This window comes from Gastrolobium bilobum, unplaced genomic scaffold (genome assembly GCF_033153095.1).
Source record: "Gastrolobium bilobum isolate Gb01-03AN ecotype WA unplaced genomic scaffold, APGP_CSIRO_Gbil_v1 utg8260, whole genome shotgun sequence".
Taxonomy (NCBI): domain Eukaryota; kingdom Viridiplantae; phylum Streptophyta; class Magnoliopsida; order Fabales; family Fabaceae; genus Gastrolobium; species Gastrolobium bilobum.
The window spans coordinates 454334-472786 of record NW_026899532.1 but is presented as its reverse complement, the minus strand read 5'-3'; the positions used below and the strand labels follow the sequence as shown (position 1 = coordinate 472786).

Below are 18453 nucleotides of genomic sequence, written 5' to 3'. Positions count from 1 at the left end.
TCAAGGCTCTATCCAATTATCCCCTCTGTTAACTCTTGATCATGTTCTTATTGTACCTAATCTTGAATGCAACTTGCTTTCGGTTAGTAAAATAACCACTGCCTTGAATTGTCGTGTAATTTTTTGGCCTGATTACTGTCTCTTTCAGGGAAACCACTCCAAGGAGATTCTTGGTTATGGTGTTAGGCAAGGGAAGCTTTATTTTTTGGATGTATCACACAATAATGGTGCTTCGGCTGTGGTTGCTGCTCACACTTCTACACTGGACAGGGAAAGGCAGGCAATTTGGTTGTGGCACCGGCGCCTTGGACATCCTTCATTTGGTTATCTTAAGCATTTGTTTCCTAGTTTATTTTCCAGTCTTTCAATTTCTGAGTTTAAGTGCTCTGTTTGTGAATTGGCCAAGAGCCATAGAATTCCTTTTTCCCCAAGCATGAATAAAAGTTCTATTCCCTTTCAAGTTGTGCACTCTAATGTTTGGGGTCCTGCAAGAATCCCCTCATTTTCTAAATCCTATTACTATGTCTCCTTTATTGACGAATGTACACGTATGGTTTGGATCACGTTGTTAAAACAAAAAAATGAAGTTTTTTCTGCTTTCCAACACTTTCATGCTATGGTCCAAAACCAATTTTCATCCTCTATTCTTACTCTTCAATCTGACAATGGAACTGAATATGTTAATGGTGCTTTCACTAGTTTCTTATTATCAAAAGGTATAAAACACCAGACCTCTTGTCCCTACACACCCCAGCAAAATGGTTTGGCCGAACGGAAAAATCGCCACTTGTTAGAAGTAGTTCGTGCCTCTCTATTTCAAATGAACGTCCCTACCTGTTATTGGGGCAAAGCCATCACTTCCGCTGCATACTTAATAAACAGAACACCATCTAGTGTCCTCCACTTTAAAACACCTCTCCAAACTCTTGCATCTTTTTTCCCTATTCCTCATTTGTCTAAAATGGAACCTCGTATTTTTGGTTGTGTCACTTATGTTCATGTTCCAAAACCCTTACGAACCAAGCTAGATCCTTGTGCCCGTAAATGTATCTTTGTTGGCTATTCCACCACTCAGAAAGGATATAGGTGCTTTGACCCAATTGCTCACAAAATGTTTGTCACAATGGAGGCCTCCTTCCACGAGTCAGAACCTTTTTATTCAGGGGGAGTACCTATTTCTTCTTCTCAGGGGGAGACATCTACACCTTCACTCGGAGAAGAAGACATATGGCTATCCACACAAGTTGCACCTTCGGTTCCAACCAACTCAAACACAGGTGCTGCCTCTGAATCTGAGCAACAAAATGCAGTCCTTGAATCTGAAAATACAGCTGTCCAAGCCGAACATGAAGCACCCTCTCCAAGTGATACACCTTGCTTAACTAACATACCTGAAATCTCTCCTGTGGACTTCCCTGAAAGGCAACCAGATGACAATTCCGAGGTACACACTAATCCTTCTACTTCTAATTTATCTCCCCTTAACTCTACTTCATCTCTTATACCCCACATGCAAATAAGAAGATCTCTTAGATCCACCAAAGGGATACCAAAGCATCTGTATGAAGCTGACCCGAAAGTAAAAACAAAATATCCAATTAGCAACTACATCTCCACACAAAATTTAGCCGAACCATGTATGCTTGCTACTAATCAATTATCTAGTGTGTGCATTCCGAATAGTGTGCAGGAAGCCTTGGATGATTCCAAGTGGAAAGAAGCCATAAATACAGAAATGACTGCACTTCAGAATAATTATACCTGGGAATTAACTTCTCTGCCAAAAGGGAAGAAGACAGTGGGCTGTAAATGGGTATTTAATGTGAAGCTGAAAGCTGATGGGAACATCGACAGATATAAAGCTAGACTAGTAGCAAAGGGGTACACTCAAAAATATGGCGTGGACTACCAAGAAACTTTTGCTCCGGTGGCCAAACTAAACACAATTCGAATTTTGATCTCTCTGGCAGCAAATAGAGATTGGCCCCTGAAACAATTCGATGTAAAAAATGCCTTTTTAAATGGAGACTTGGAGGAAGAGGTGTATATGGACATACCACCAGGAGTAAAGCTCTCATCTTCAAACGAAAATAAAGTCTGCAAATTGAGGAAAGCACTGTATGGACTCAAGCAATCACCAAGAGCATGGTTTGGTAGACTGTCACTCGCAATGAAGAAGTTTGGATATACCCAAAGTAATGCAGATCATACACTATTCTTCAAGAAAAAAGAAGGAAATATAGCCATCCTTATAGTATATGTTGATGATATGGTGCTCACTGGAGATGATGAAGAAGAGATGAAATCCCTTGAACAAAAATTAGCTGCTGAGTTTGAAATGAAAAAATTGGGACAACTGAAATATTTTCTGGGATATGAAGTTGCTAGATCACAACTAGGAATTGTATTGTCTCAAAGAAAGTATATTTTAGATCTCTTGGCAGAAACAGGAATGTTAGCTTGTAAACCTGCAGACACACCCATGGAGATGAACCATAAGCTCGGCATATATCCAGGCCAGACTAAAGCTGACATCGGTTTGTATCAAAGATTGGTAGGAAGACTAATTTATCTCTCCCACACAAGACCAGACATTGCATATGCTGTCAGTGTAGTCAGTAGGTTCATGCATTCACCTAGCGAAGAACACTTGAAAGCAGTGTTCCGTATTCTGAGGTATCTAAAAGGGTCTCCTGGTAAAGGTATTCTATTTGCCAAACATGAAAAAGAAATCATAGAAGGGTATACAGATTCAGATTGGGCCGGAGATAAAACAACCAGGCAATCCACCTCTGGCTATTTTACATTCGTAGAAGGAAATCTTGTTACTTGGAGAAGCAAGAAACAAAAAGTAGTGGCTAGATCAAGTGCTGAAGCCGAATTCAGAGGTATGGCCTATGGTACATGTGAATTATTATGGATCAAAACTATGCTAAGTGAGTTAGGATTCAATAGTAACCAGCCCATGAACTTGTATTGTGACAACAAAGCAGCCATAGAAATTGCTCACAATCCCGTACAACATGACATAACAAAACATGTAGAGATAGACAGACATTTCATCAAGGAAAAATTGGATCAACAAATAATCTGCACTCCGTATATCAGATCCAAAGATCAAATAGCAGATATGTTGACCAAAGCCGTATCCGAAAAAAGTTTGAAGGAAGTAATTGACAAGTTGGGCATGATAGATATCTATGCGCCAACTTGAGGGGGAGTGTTAAATATAGAGTTTGTTATAAATATTTGAATTACTGTTTGTATATGTTTAGATAGAATCCTCTGATTTGATTTGATTCAGTAGAAAGTTGTTGAAGATATTGTTAGTAGCTCCATTTTTTTAGGATGTCATAGCTGTATAAATGTACCTCCAAATTGGAGAAGAATTATGAATGAGAATACAAAATATTTCAGTAACTCTCTCTGTGATCCTTTGTGTATGTTAGTGTTGGAGTCTTGACAGTAAGCACGTGTATCAACTAATACGGTATTGTTTTAGCAAAATTAATGGTCTTGAGTTTAGTATTAGATAACCAGCTGTGTTAACAATTTGATAAAAAGAGTTTTGTTGTTCATTCGGTACTTAAATCAAATTAACGAAATAATTGATGAATAGAAATTTAAAAAATAATAATAATTCATGTTTACATTACCTTATAAAGCTATAATGACTTTATGTTAAACTTCACAGTAATCAAACATGCCGGCACGGTTGCAAGAACACCCTTCTAAGTTCTCGCATGGCGAGCTGGATTATTCATATATTGCGCTTGCATGAACAGTTGACTTTCTTTTGTTAAACGTTTGATATTTATATTTATTTGTTTCAAAATCTCTTTCTTTAAAAAATATTGTTTTGCTTGGGTAAAATCTTTGCGCCAAGCATCGAGTCTTTGGCAACGCATAATCTTGTGTGAAAGCAATAAAATCTTTGCGCAAACTACCAAATTTTTCATCACTAGACCACTCATGTGTCTTGATTTGCATTAAAATACTGTTCCTAAACATCAGTTTCATAAACTAATAATAATAATAATAATAAGGAATATGATATTGTACCTACTTTTTTTCATATCTACTTTACCTATGCATCTCTAACACCTTTTGATCAGAATTTTAAGGAGAGAAAAAGGGTGAAGGTTAAATTAGATTATGATATAATAAAATTAGAGATAAGTAGATAAAATAGGCATAAAAAAAGATAAGCATAATATCCTATTCCTAATAATAATAATAATAATAATACTAAAAACTATAGTTGGTGATTTACAGGGGCGGGGAATAGTCGGTGGTTTCCTTTTTTTTTCCAAATTTGTTCAATTATATATAAACTTTAGTCATCGGAATCTTTTTTTTTTTAATAATAATATTAAAAACTTTAGAAAGTGAATAATAAAATGACCGTATTTTTATAGGAAATTACTCAATGAATTGAAACTTGTCGGCAAAGATTCTCGGTTAAGAGATAATCTTATGCACTCAATCTACGATACAGTTTGAGCACAAATTCATCATAATTTGCCATTCGTTCTCGCTTTCCTCTAACTACTATCGTAAAACATTTGTTTTGCTTCAAATTTTGAAGTCCCTGTTCTCTTACATCTTAATTTGTGCCAAGTGCCTAAAAAAAAATTGTGCAAAGGTTACACACATGGGCAAATGTCTCTCCTTAAACTTAAAAAAAAAAATTATTATATATAAAATAATATTTATATAATAATAATAAATATTAATGCCAATAGTTAACTCATTCCTCAAAAACACTTATGATATTTAATTCTCCCATTAATATTAATAACACTTGTCAGCTTTACATTTTATTCTTACTCCCCAATCATAAAAACTCCTAGATCCCATACATAGTAGCTCAAGTGGCTCCCATTATTTAATCTTCATCGATACTTTTAAGCTTCAGTTGTCAAACTAATGCAATTGAATATATTGGGCAATGTACTTTTAATTTCTTTTTCTTTTTCATCGTATTCTTCCTGTCAAGAACCGAAGCATTCAATAATATGAAGTAACAATTAGCCATCTGCAGAAATATGTGCAAGGAAATCATTTTAATTTCATTGAACAGAAAAAATCAGTAATATGAATTAACTTTAACCATATGAAGAATTCTTTACATGAAAAAAAAAAAGTTTGACCTCTTTACCTACCTTAATATACAACAAAATTTGACACAAATAACTTATCAAAAGCCTCAAACCACAAGAGTTTTTTTGGCCCCCGCTGACTGTCTGTTTGTAGAAAATTTCTTTACTCTCCTCTGAAATAATAAGCATAAAAACCCTAAAATAACAATGAAAACAAAGTAAACTTCCATGTGTGCTCCCCAAATAAACTGAACAAATTCTAGTTTGCTTTTACTGTTACAATTGCAATCATAGACATTTTGTAGTACACTTCCTTTGACACTGACTTCAGGGTCAAGAACAAAATCCAATGTCATAGGTCCTTCATCCAACCAAATAGATGTATTCTTTGACTTGTAGCCGGGCATGGATGCCACTACTGCAATTTAGATGAAGAAATTGCTTACACAGACTCAAATAGAAAAATGTGTAAATTTAAGATAAAAACCAGGATTTATTACATGGGTGGTGATGAAATCAATATCCTATCTAGGAAATTGTTACCTATGTAGCTAAAGTTTCACATGAATTCATTTCTTTGGAATAATAGGGAACCAGAATGTCCTTGGCCTTTTTATTTGATGTAATTATTTGTCTTTTTGTTTTAAAGTTGTAATATTTTTGCCAATCAATTGTACCATGGTTCAGACTTCAGACAACTTAAGAACCCACCTAGGTCCAGCAACTCTTGAGACAATCATTTTTATTATTTAATTGTTTCACATCATCTTCAGGGGAGGCTTAAATCTGTACCATAACGAAATTATCCAAAATATATTATAATACCTTCATATCTATCTCTTGGGGCAAGTAAGCGATGGAAATCACCAAAAGTCTTTCCAGCCCTAACCTGTTGGTCCAGAATTAGCACACCAAAATTATATCATGAAAGTGAAGATCAAAATCAAACATCTGTCATTGTCAAGTAATGTCAAGAATTATAGCAGAGGGTCAATCCATAGGCTAACAATTGAAACATGAAATTAATTTAAAATTGAAACATTTTAATCTAATAGATCAATCAGTGGAATATTCAGCATAACTACAGATCAGCATTGTAAGAAAAGGAAAAGCTGGGAATATAATTTTACAAAATTTTGAAAATGTAACCCTTCTTATTTCTTTTGAACTTCGTTTTAGATAATTAACTCTCTAAAAATATCAAACAGGAAATGCTCATTTAAATAAACACATCATTGCAGTAGGCCACTTCACTTGCCGTGCTCAAATTTTACTGAATGTCCTTTGCTGCTTTCAATTGTCACTAACCAAAGAAGATTAAAAAAAAACAATTTAGATAGAACCAATTCTATAAGGTGTAAAAGTTAGAGGTGGCAATATATGACATGACCTGATGACACGACCGAACCCGACACAAAAATTTTGTGTTCGGGTCAACCTGTTTTCATTTTCGTGTCGTGTTCGGGTTGACAAAAACTGACCTGAAAAAATTCGTATCGTGTCGCGTGTCAACCCACGAATTCGAAATTGATCCACATTAATTTTTTCACAGGTTATTCATGTCGTGTCGTGTCGTAAACAGGTTATTTGTATCTTATCATGTCAGGTTGACCCGTATAATAAGTAACATAACTTAGGATTTACAGGTTATTCATGACGTGTCGTGTCATGTTAACTCACATAATAAACGACACATTATGAGTTTGCAGGTTATTCATATAGTGTCGTGTCAACCCGCAAAAAAAGCGGGTCGTGTTCGAGTAGAATGTTTTAACCCGATTTCAAATTCGTATCGTGTTCAGGTTGAGTGTATACGTGTCGTGTCGTGTCGAATTCAGGTCATGTCGTGTCGACACGAATTGCCACCCCCAGTAAAAGTCACTTTCTAAGTCCTGATATCCATTACCTCAAAAGACCTTGAAGATTTGAGCCTACAAAAAGGTTAAAGGGAAAGAAAAAAAAAAGAGCAGGGTTGGGGGGAGGGGCGGAGATCCAATTTTCTTTGCTAGTATTTTAAAAACAACCATTCTAATACTTCTGTTCATTTTCTATTTCTTTTGTCCTCCATTTAACCTAATTTATTATTTTCACCTTTTCACAGTATTTTCTACTCTTCATGCAGCATATGAAAAAGTATTAACATAGGCATTTCTTATCTTGATAAATTTAAATTAAGATTCCTATCAAGCCAATAAAAGAGCATGAATGCAAGTGTACCTAGGAACACCATACAAAGATTCATTGGTTCACTGTCATCATAACCATTTTTTTCAATAAAAGAAGAAAGTCTACTCAAAGGTACACGGAAGAAACACGGGCACAGAATACGTCTAATGCTTTAACTAAGTAAGAAGAACATATCCCATGTCATGGGAATAGATTGATCCTTTTGTTCCATGAAAGCCAGCATTTAGGGGTTAAAGTGTAGCATGCTTGGGAGCTCACATAAAACTCTGATGTCATTATCTAATTCAACAAAAATATGCAGATACATACTTCCTAACATGTACAAGTCAGAGAGGGGGAAAAACCGAAAAATTAGAGACCCAAAACAAGTTTAAAAGGAAAACAGAAAAAACTATAATGTACTTTCAGACATACTGTGTAGTTTATTCCACTGACAGTTATTGAGCCTGGTAATGGCCTTCCATCACCTGAAGAATATATTCTTCCATGCACTCCTGTCTAGAGAGTAGAAAACAAATAGCTAATCAATCTAACAAAAAGCATTGGCACAAACACCTTAAAAATAGGCAAATATGAGAAACTTTGAACCAACCTCCCACACATATTTTGAAATATAATTACAATGGTCAATTTTACATCAAGTAAATTTTAACAGAAAGACTTAAAACTAGGTCCTATAAACAAAAATATGGAACTGTCATCAAATATAATTTTACATCTTATTTCAAGCACTGCAAATTATTTCAAACTGAATCTTTTGGGCTTCCTTCAATGTTTTAAAAATTGAAGAGAAGAATGAGATGTGTTGGAAATCAAAGGAAACGGTACTGTCTGCTAAATGATATTGTGCACGCAGTAGCAGTTAATAGAAACCAGTTCAGTGTGCTGAAATCCCCTCTAAACTTTACTTTCCAGCGTGTACATTATTAACAGGTTGTGAAGATCGAGATCCTCATTCTCTTTATAAATAAAACTGATACCTAAGGTCCTGGTCACTTCTATATATTCGCTCAAGGTTGTTCTCAACTACAACTTTCTCTCTCCAATATTTTACAGGAACCATTCAAGAGTTTTTTAAATATTGTGAAGCAAAAGGACACGATAAAGATTCCACATTATTTCTTTAGGTGTAAAGCATATAAACAGAAACAGCATACCTTCACAAGGCTTGCAACAAGATTAAGCATGCTCATTTTGTTGTATTTCCAAAGAATAGGAAGCTGCATATTAACATAAGTAAACAGGAGTCATCCTAAGAAACTTTTCATAGTGAAAAATAAAAAATAACCAATAATATGTAGATGGCTAGATGCCACTCCTGCAAAACAAGTATCTGATAGGTACTTGGAGAAATAATGGAGACCAAGCTCCTTACAAGCAGAGGTAGACCTCTGCTGAGATTGAAATCACAAAAACAATGCAGGAAAACAAAGGAAACTCTGCAGACACACAGAATATCCCACCCTTCCACCTTACTCAATTCTTGCCTACCCTCCCTCTCTCCCTCTTTCTCCTTGTTGCACAAGCCCCACATTGGTTACATTGGTAATCATTGTAATTACTGTGAGTTAACTCTGTTAGTGGGATGAGTCATCAGTTACCGTAGATTCATCCTTACTTTAGGAAAAAAATTATTTAGTTTAGCCTGTATATTGTAATGCATTGTAAAGTATTTATTTGTGCCTTATGTCCCTTACTCCTACGCGCCTATCGGTATCTAATTTCACACTTTGATTGGTCAAGAGCAAACAGAAGACAACGCAATAAAAAGAAACCAAAAATGAACTAAGTTATGATGGCATCAGACAATGGGATTTCTGGTTAGATTGTGTAACTGTAGCCCATATCATACTTGCTGTGTAAACGGATATGGAGAAAACTCATCATCATGGAAATTGGAGAATTTTCTTTAGTAATGGAGTGGATAGGATGTGGATGAAAATAGTAGAAGTGGATGGAAAGTTGTATTGCTAAAGTTTTGAAAACTTTAAATAGAATATTTGAAAAATCTCAGGATGCACCTCAAGTTTCCATGGGTTCAAGGTGGGATCTTTTTTACTATCTTTTAAGATTTTCATGCCTGAAACTCCACCTCCCAACTTTTATTTCTTTAACCATGACTAATTGTATTTGTCATTCTTTGTTCCTTTGATGGTGGAAATTGGAGAATTTTCTTTAGTAATGGAGTGGATAGGATGTGCGTGAAAATAGTAGAAGTGGATGGAAAGTTGTATTGCTAAAGTTTTGCTTTCATTGTCTGTCAATGGAAATTCATGTGGCTTTGGACAGATCTACAAGACAATGTCTGCCACAAACATATTATGTTATGCTATTTGTTTTAACAATTGAAGCTTTAAATAGAATATTTGAAAAATCTCAGGATGCACCTCAAGTTTCCATGGGTTCAAGGTGGGATCTTTTTTTCTATCTTTTAAGATTTTCTTGCCTGAAACTCCACCTCCCAACTTTTATTTCTTTAACCATGACTTATTGTATTTGTCATTCTTTGTTCCTTTAGTCCAGATGACGGCTGCAGTTGGTAAAACTGCAATAGTTTTTTTCTTTAATACACTCTCCTTTTCAGCCCAGAGGGACCTTTTTATCATGTTCTCTTGTAACAACCAAATACAGATATGTTTGAAAGACTGCCAGATTCAGAAATTAGAGCTAACCTCAGCAGCATTAGGCCATTTATTGTCACTAATTTCCAAGGTCAATTCAAAACAGCCAGCATGTATATAGTTCCAATCTTGCATTCCTCCATATAGAGGATACCTGCAGTGAGATCTTTTGTAATTTATGAACATATTCAAAAAATTGAGACTTCAGCATTGAACTTCTACTACTTTCACATAACCATACCATGCTGCTCCATTTGTAATTCCACCAAGAAACTCCTTGCTTGAAGACATATTGTAGTGAGAGTGACTATATATACTTGCCATGAATCGAAATGCATCATCATCAGGACATCCATAGTAATTTGTCCTGTAATTTATTCATATTAATAGACAAATTCAATACAAGAGTCCAGATTACATGCATGTCATCCTACATCTCTACATAAACATAATACGCTACAGATGGTTTGAAAATGCAAATTAAAATACGTTGAATGCACAGGAATAAATAATTTACCACCTTTTATCTTGGGTACCATCCCAAGGATAATTTGCAACAAGTGCACCCTGAGATTTAAAAAAAAGGCACCATTAATGAACAAATCTGCATCTATATATGATAATTATTGATTAAGATTTATAATCAATAATGTAAGATCAGCTATACAGGGCTAGTTCGCATAGGTTGGCCATTTTAACCATCGAATGCAAATCAAGAAAAGCGAGTTTCAGTAAAAAATGAACGCAAGTTATGTAAACGCAGACAGAAGACATTCAGTAAAGCTCCTAAAATACAGTTTTCATTTAAAGAAGAAATATTAAATGAAATAAACTATATGAAAATAAAAACTCCCAGAATTATACATATTCTAGATTTCTGAAAGGGTAATCAATGATGTTTATCAAAAAAAAAAAAAAGGGTAATCAATGACTTTTAACAACTTTATCGTATGGCCATTAACCATACCCATATAACTCTGCTTCTTCACTGTGCATTCTAATAGAGAAAACAGAAAGACTGCAGAATGAAAGCAAGGATAGAATTGATAGGTACCCATATGCAAATGGACTAGAATTGCAGGAAAAACGGTAGGGAAAGAAAGAAACCAGAGAGATGGAGAACGAGAATTCTGTTATTCAGTAATGGGGAGAGAGAATGTACAAGTCCCTCACTCACAACTGAGAAACCTAGGTGAACTAACTATCATTTCAGTCTGCTCTATTCTGTATTCTGTACAACTCACATTATTTAATCTCTAACTCATAATTGGTTAAATAGTGGGAGTTGCACAAATACAGAATTCTCCTTATTAGGAGTTGGCTCATGCCTAACAAGAATTCCTTGATGTATAGCAGGATCCACATAAGTAGAAGTAAATGTAAAAACCAATTCAACCCAAAAGCTTAAGCTATTAGGTGAATGCCTCTTTAATAGTTTATATTATACTCTAACACATCCCTTCAAACGAGAGCCCACTGGACTAGAAGGATGGACAATGCACAAGCCCATCTACCCGTGCTAAGAAAATTCCACAAGAGAAAATGGGGGACGGTGAGGATCGAACTTGAGACACGACGCTCTGATACCATGTAAGAACCAATTCAACCCAAAAACTTAAGCTATTGGGTGAAGGCCTCTTTGATAGTTTATATTATACTCTAACAGTAAAAATGGAAATAAACAACTCAGACAAGAGTAGACATCACACAAAAATAAAAGCAAGAGAACTATCATGACAATTTCCAAGAAGTAATACCCCATGCAAAGTGGCAGATGCTGTGAATCGTATATCTCTCAACCAATTCATTATTGCTCTGGTTTCAGGTTGCAGAGAATCCTCATCATCATTTATAGGAAAGATCTGTTGTTTCATTTGAGACAGACATAGCAGGTTACTGTCCATATGATCTATAGAAAGAAATAGTAGTAATTATAAAAAATAACATGATATAGAAAAGGCAAAAAATGGGGCGAACCGGAGCAGTGGTAAAGTTGTTCTTTCATAACTGAAAGGTCATGGGTTCGAATCCAGGAAACAGCCTCTTTGCAATTATGCAAGAGTAAGGCTGCGTACAAGAATTACCTCCACCCCACACTCGCTAGTCAGGTTTAACGGGAAGTGATTTTTTTATAGAAAAGGCAACTTTAAATTTATATTAAATTCAAATATATATATATATATATATATATGTATACAACTATACATCCACATCCAAAAAGTAAAAGTGCATGGTCCTAACTCCTAATAGTAAAATAACATTTATAAATGTTATCAAATATTATAATGATCTTAGAACCATAATAGTAAAATCTAATATTCATAACAGTGAAAACATCAATAATTGTTCGTGTTAGAATAGGAAATATAATATATATACATTTGGTTTAAATTTGTATAGATTACTTTCCTAATTGTAAATATTCTTTTTCTATTTAGTTTTGGATTAGGTCTGGGCTTCTCACTTAAGCCCATTAGGGTCTATATATATTGTAACTCTTTGTATTAGCTTAATACACAACATATTATTTTATATTCAAGTTGGTATCATAGCTCTTTTGTTCTGGGAACCCCGCTTTCGCTTAAAACCTCGTTTTCGCTTTAAAACCTAAGCCCCCTGCTTAAGAGTTTTCTTTTCTTTGCCGTGTGTCCTTCCGGCAAGCCATCTATGGCTGTAAGCTCCTTCGGATTGATTTCCGCACACGTCAGCACCTCCGACCACCACCGGAACCACCGTCCGTCACTGTTCTGACCACCGAAGACTTTTTCCAACGAGTTTTTCCAACGACTTTTTGAACCAGAACACACCTTCCCATAGTTTGAATATTAGAATTTGATCTCATAGAAACAATGAACTTCGAAACAATATTTTTAACATATTGTATGCAGATTACTCTTAAGAAAATATACCTGATCAGGAAAATCCCGGTTTAGATCAATATTATTAGCATTATTACGCCTTCTTAAACTAAAACCATCAGGATTTATTGATGGAAGTAGATGGAGGTGAACATTCTCCACAATCAATGTTGCCTGAAACATTTCACTAAAAGTCATTGTAAAAGTAAAGACAGAATCGTACAATAACAGTAGCGTCACTAAAAACTGAAAGATTTGAATAATGCAACTGAATTCCAATATATTGGAGATATAGTTCATATCTATTCATTAAATAAATTTGTAACATAAATACAGATTATCTTTTTGACATTCACTCATCGGAAATTTCAAATTGAATGCATGAAGCATCCCTTCCTCGGAAATTGTCATGAAATCTTACTAGTAGATATATAGCAGGATTGAAAAGCCTGGGTTTGATGATTTTCTTTCTATTGTTTTCTTAATAAAAGAAGTTTCAATACAGGAAAAAAATGAAGAGGTTATAAGGCTGTAGGATAATTTTCTTTTGGCCAGTCACTACAATTTGTGTGCTCAATAGTAGATATTGCAACACTTCATAACTCTAAAAATTTTGTCACCAGTATCCGTAGAATAACAGCGAAGGCAAATATTTGACATGTCACAACAAAAGTGGGGAAAGAGATCAAAATATGCTTGCGCAAATAAAGGAAAGGAAAATACCAGAGGATCTTTCAAATGGTTATCACATAACCAATTGGCCAAAAACATAAGAAGCTCACGGCCCACAGGTTCATCTCCATGCACATTTCCAATATACTGCATCAGTATTATATTGGTCATAGAATTGCAGAAAGAATTGCTGAATACAGAACTACAGAATAATCTTCAGGGAAATAATCGACATAAAGCAAAAGTAAAAATATGGCACAAAGCAGAAAAATCATAGCAAAAAAACTACTAATCCATAAATATATATATATAAAAAAATCCAACAAAAGAATTTATTGAGAGAAAATAGAATGCAAAAACAGAAGATGGCAAGGAATCCTCCCAATTTAAAAAATAAAAAATAGCAAAGGAAAACTGGAAAGAATACATTAGCTCAAGAGCACTCCCCCCCAAAAAAAGGGTAATGAGCAGCAGATTTTAGGAATGCTAAGAAAACAGTCCTATTAGGTCGAGAGAGTTCAATTATTCCTGTTATGCGTTTTCTAATATCTAATATATGAGTAAAATACTAAAATACATTGTCCAGTATGCAACAAAAGTTTATTAAACCTCAGGGTCAAAAACATTAAAAAAAGGAGATAGATAGATTGATAGAGAAGGAGGAAGAGAGAGAGGCATACTTGAATAGTTGTTCCTAAGATTACTTTTGCATCTTATTACAAGTTTCCTGAGATCATTATTTTAGATGGGTGTAGACCAATATGTCTTTTTAACACACTTAAGCCAAAGAATTGTTTTACATTTCAAATCCTTGAATTATTCAACCACTTACCCCAATGAAATCCTGCCAGTTCAGAAATTTGATGGATGCAGAATGCATTGGTATTCCTAATAAAGAATGAAGGGAGATTGGAATATCAAATCTTGAAATCTAAATTTGCTACAAAATTGCCTACATCATCGAAATATCAAGACAAGGAACCAATATGACACAGATAGGAGAATTCACAAAAAAGAATCTTAAGTTATAGCCACCGGATAAAGTAGTGTTCTGATATAACGCTATAGTTTTTCTGTTTTCAATGTAGTGATCAAACGTAGAAGTGAAAAAGGGAAGGAAAAGTTATCAAATGTGGATTGCGGCATATTGCGGCCAACCCCGAAAAACGCTATAGCACTATAGCGGGTTGCGGTTGCGAAAATAGCGGAATAGATATATGACAGAACTAATGACAAAAAGAAACATTTTCTAAAGGCAGAGATAGCAGAAGTGATAGAAAAAGACACAGATAAACTAAAAAACCCTTAAAAAATTTCTGTTACAGATTTAAATTAAGGACAAAATTGACATTTTGCCTTATGGCTGCGATTTGGCCGCAAATGCGATAGAAATGGCCGCTATTGCGTTCCGGTGCGGCACGATGCAGTTTCTTGTGGCAAGGCACCGCAACGCCCATACAGCGCGGCTCGCGGCGCTATTGTAGCGCAATTAACTACTATGATCAAGAGGATTAAAATGAGTGGAAAAGTTATTTCAATATTCTTGTCTCTGTTCCTACCAGCCAATGTGTCATCATATTCTAACTTTAAATGTTTCTATATGTGTCTGTGTAATATTTTCCTATCCTACATGGCTATGTATCTCAAAAGCTATAAAATTCATATAAAACAATAAGCATAAGCAAGTTGCTTCACTGATATTGGGTGCAAAACACTCACCTTAAATGCAGGTTCAGTCTCTTCTTCTCCCGGCTTGTCAGAAATCTCTATCACCCACTATATGGAGGAGAGCAAAAGAGAGACAACATTCACTCGAAATGAAGCTATTTTAATTCAGAGGTAGCTATGAATGAATTCCAAAAGGAAAAAGAAATTACCAGTGGAACTCCCTTGACACTCTTCCCAATACTAATAGCCCATTCCAAGAATCCCTCGAAGAGAGAAACAAATTGCAAGTCAGTTTAGTAATTGCAAGAAGCACTGGATTTTAATAAGTTCATTTATTCATGAAAAAATGTACTGCTGAATATTGTGCTCTAATGTCCTTTATTGAGGCATAATTATGAGATAGATAATCAAGAAAGAAGCACATGTATGAGGAATCACCTGTATATCCTAGAAATGTTGCTGCATCTTTGTCCAAATTCCTTGATGGCCCTTTCAAGGTCAGCATTGGTCATATATCCTTGTGCCAAATCAACACTGCTAAAGAAAATAAATAAATCATAAAAACCAAAAAACACTATTTGAAGTTAAATTCGCAATAGAGCATAGCAAGAACTACGTCATAGCTATACAGGGGAAGATCCACCTTGATTACCTTGTATGAGCCCGAGATTCATTGTCCTCTAACAAATGCCTTGCACTACTACAGTTATTGAAATCTTCTAATACCAACATAAACATGCCATTAGAATTCAGAAACTTCAAAATTTTAGCTTTCAAGCTAAAACAAAAAAGTATTATCAAGCTAACTATCATTCTAATCCCAAAGTTATAATCTTCCACTTCAAACTTCTAATGCAAACATATGAAATAAAAAATAAACTGATAATACAAATTCAGATGCAAGTTAAAATATTTTAGGCAGGAAAGGGGTAAAGAGATATCCACAATCTAATCCAATCAGAACAATAACAAGTCGAAAAATTATCTATAAATGATATAATAAAAACCTCCAAATCTTAAAAATAGTTCTAACTTCAATTCCTCATGATGCCAAATAATGAGTTTCAGCTTGTGTTAAGCTAAGAATAAAAAAAATCTCAAATTTCCAATTACCCATTTCATTCCCTGTCCTAAGCAGATTAAAAAAAAAAAAAAAAAACAGAACATTAAACAAGGCATTGATGCATAGTTTAATATGCAAAGAAACAAAGAAGAAGAAGACCTGAAGGAGGAACAAGGCTTTGCAAGAGAACTCTGGCAAGAGAAGAGGTAAGTGTGGAAGCAAGAAGGAGAAGAGAGAAGAGCAGGTTCATCTTCATGTGACGATGATGATGTCGGATTCAGGCTTAGGTTGTTTGTTCTGATTTATCGGTATGGTAACCATCATGTCACTCCCGTGTCTTCACAAATCCAAATTTTCATATTCAAGCAATGCGTACCCACTTTTTCTCTCTTTGCTTGTATCTTACAAGATCCAACTTCCTACTATATATGGGCTCTGATGTTGACCCATTTGTTAGGTTCCAAGGCCCATCAGATTTTAATTTATTATTTGGTGAAGACAGTATGTTATTTTCCTTCTTGAAAACATGTTAGTTAGGGTTGTTAAATTTCTTTTTGGATTAACGTTTCTGTTATAGGAGATAAAATTATTTAATATATATATATATATATATATATATATATATAAAACATGTGAAATTAAGAGAAGAGAAAAAAAATATGAATCTTATATTCTTTTATGCATGTGTACTTGTGAAGTTAAAATTATCTCTTATAAAGTAAGAAATACTAATACCTTGTTTTTTATGCTAGAAACTGATTCTTTTTTCAAAATATACTATTTAAGGATTTATATTATAATTAACTTGGTGTAAATGATGTGGTTATTTCATATAATTGAAAAAAGTGTATGTCCTTTTAAAGGACACAAACTTAAGTCATTTTAAGAAAAAGGTAGACACAAAGAGATAGGACTCATACTTTTATTTTTTTTGTCTTTATTTTTCAATGGAACACACATCTATTTGTGTCTATTTTTCTCTTAAAATGACCTAAGTTTGTGTTCTTTAAAAGGACACACAATTTTTCCTTCACAAATTTAAAAGATAAATGACATTTAGGTATTAACCAAATAACATTTTTAATCATTTCATATATTTCTTGGTAATGTAATAAATAAAAGTTGTTTTTTTGAATTTTTTTAAATTGATTATTAATTAATATATTCAAAAAAAATATTTATTTTATAATCAATTAGCATTGTCAAATTACTACTCTTGAAAGTTTGACAGTTGATATTAGGATTTTTTTCATTCTTATATCAATTATTTGTTTAGATTTCTTCTCCAATTTATCGATTATCGCCAATATTCGCCAGTTTAATTTGATTTTATGTCTAGTTGGAATGACTCGATTTACCAATTGAATTTGTTTGTTTGAAGAGTAATACATGTGTTGCCAAATGATTGGTTTCTACTCGAGAACAATGCTTTAAAAACGACATAGCTCAAATAATTAGGATAATTACAAGATTATATCACTTTTTAGTTTCAACTTGTAAGAAATTTTTATACCAAACTGCCTTGAAAGCGGATAAGATTGTATTGCAACATTTTTTAAAAATCTAGATTCCGTCACAATTTACAACTTTAATGGAGGGTTTTTCTTTTATGGATCATTGTGGGTCAAACAATCATAATATCTATATCTATCTCCATATTGGTTTACAAAATTATTCTTTTTTTGGGTGCAGAAAGATAAGCATTTACCATGTAAAACAAGAATGAAAAAGAAAGAAAGATAAATGAATATTTACTAGAAGTGTATCAAGGCTAAGCCTAGACTAGCCCTCACAAAAGTGGACATGATTAATCAACACAAAGGATAGAGAAATCAGTGGAAGTTAGAAATTCCTTGCGTTTGGTATACAACATTGGGTTCAACTCATTCATGATCTTCCTATTTCTCCAAAGCAACATTTGCTGCTAACTAGAGAGAACCTAGACATGCACGGTTGGGAGTAAAGTGCTTTTGTAGCTTCTCCCACTAATTTGCCAATGATTTAATATTTAGAGAAATGGTTTGTAACTTGAGTGGCGACACCCACCAAAATCCCTCAACTTGTTCACCTCGGTGCAGTGGCGGACTCAGGAAAATTTCTTTATGTCCGCATATTTAGGGACGGGGTTCAGGGGCAGCGTCTCTGATTTTTTTTTTTGTAAAAAAAGTTTAAATTAACGCTTGAACCCACTCATAATCTAGTTGTTTCCATAACAAAGGATGAAGAAATCATGGGAATAGGTATGTGACAGGGGAGGAAGAATAAGTTTTCTCTCTAATCAA

General features: G+C 34.3%; 1 protein-coding gene across 1 annotated transcript; it reads right to left on the bottom strand.

Annotated features, from left to right (window-relative positions):
* Positions 1-5133: 5133 nt before the first annotated feature.
* On the bottom strand, positions 5134-16524 carry LOC133291009 (carboxypeptidase SOL1). Its single transcript, XM_061489178.1, has 15 exons — positions 16331-16524; positions 15761-15827; positions 15547-15642; positions 15318-15348; positions 15160-15216; positions 13492-13587; positions 12820-12942; positions 11668-11772; positions 10431-10477; positions 10152-10277; positions 9962-10064; positions 8447-8509; positions 7704-7787; positions 5928-5991; positions 5134-5520 (listed from the first exon to the last, which is right to left on the bottom strand). Exons 1-15 carry the CDS (start codon positions 16425-16427, stop codon positions 5210-5212), a joined length of 1470 nt encoding a protein of 489 aa, XP_061345162.1. The 5' UTR covers positions 16428-16524; the 3' UTR covers positions 5134-5209.
* Positions 16525-18453: the final 1929 nt, after the last annotated feature.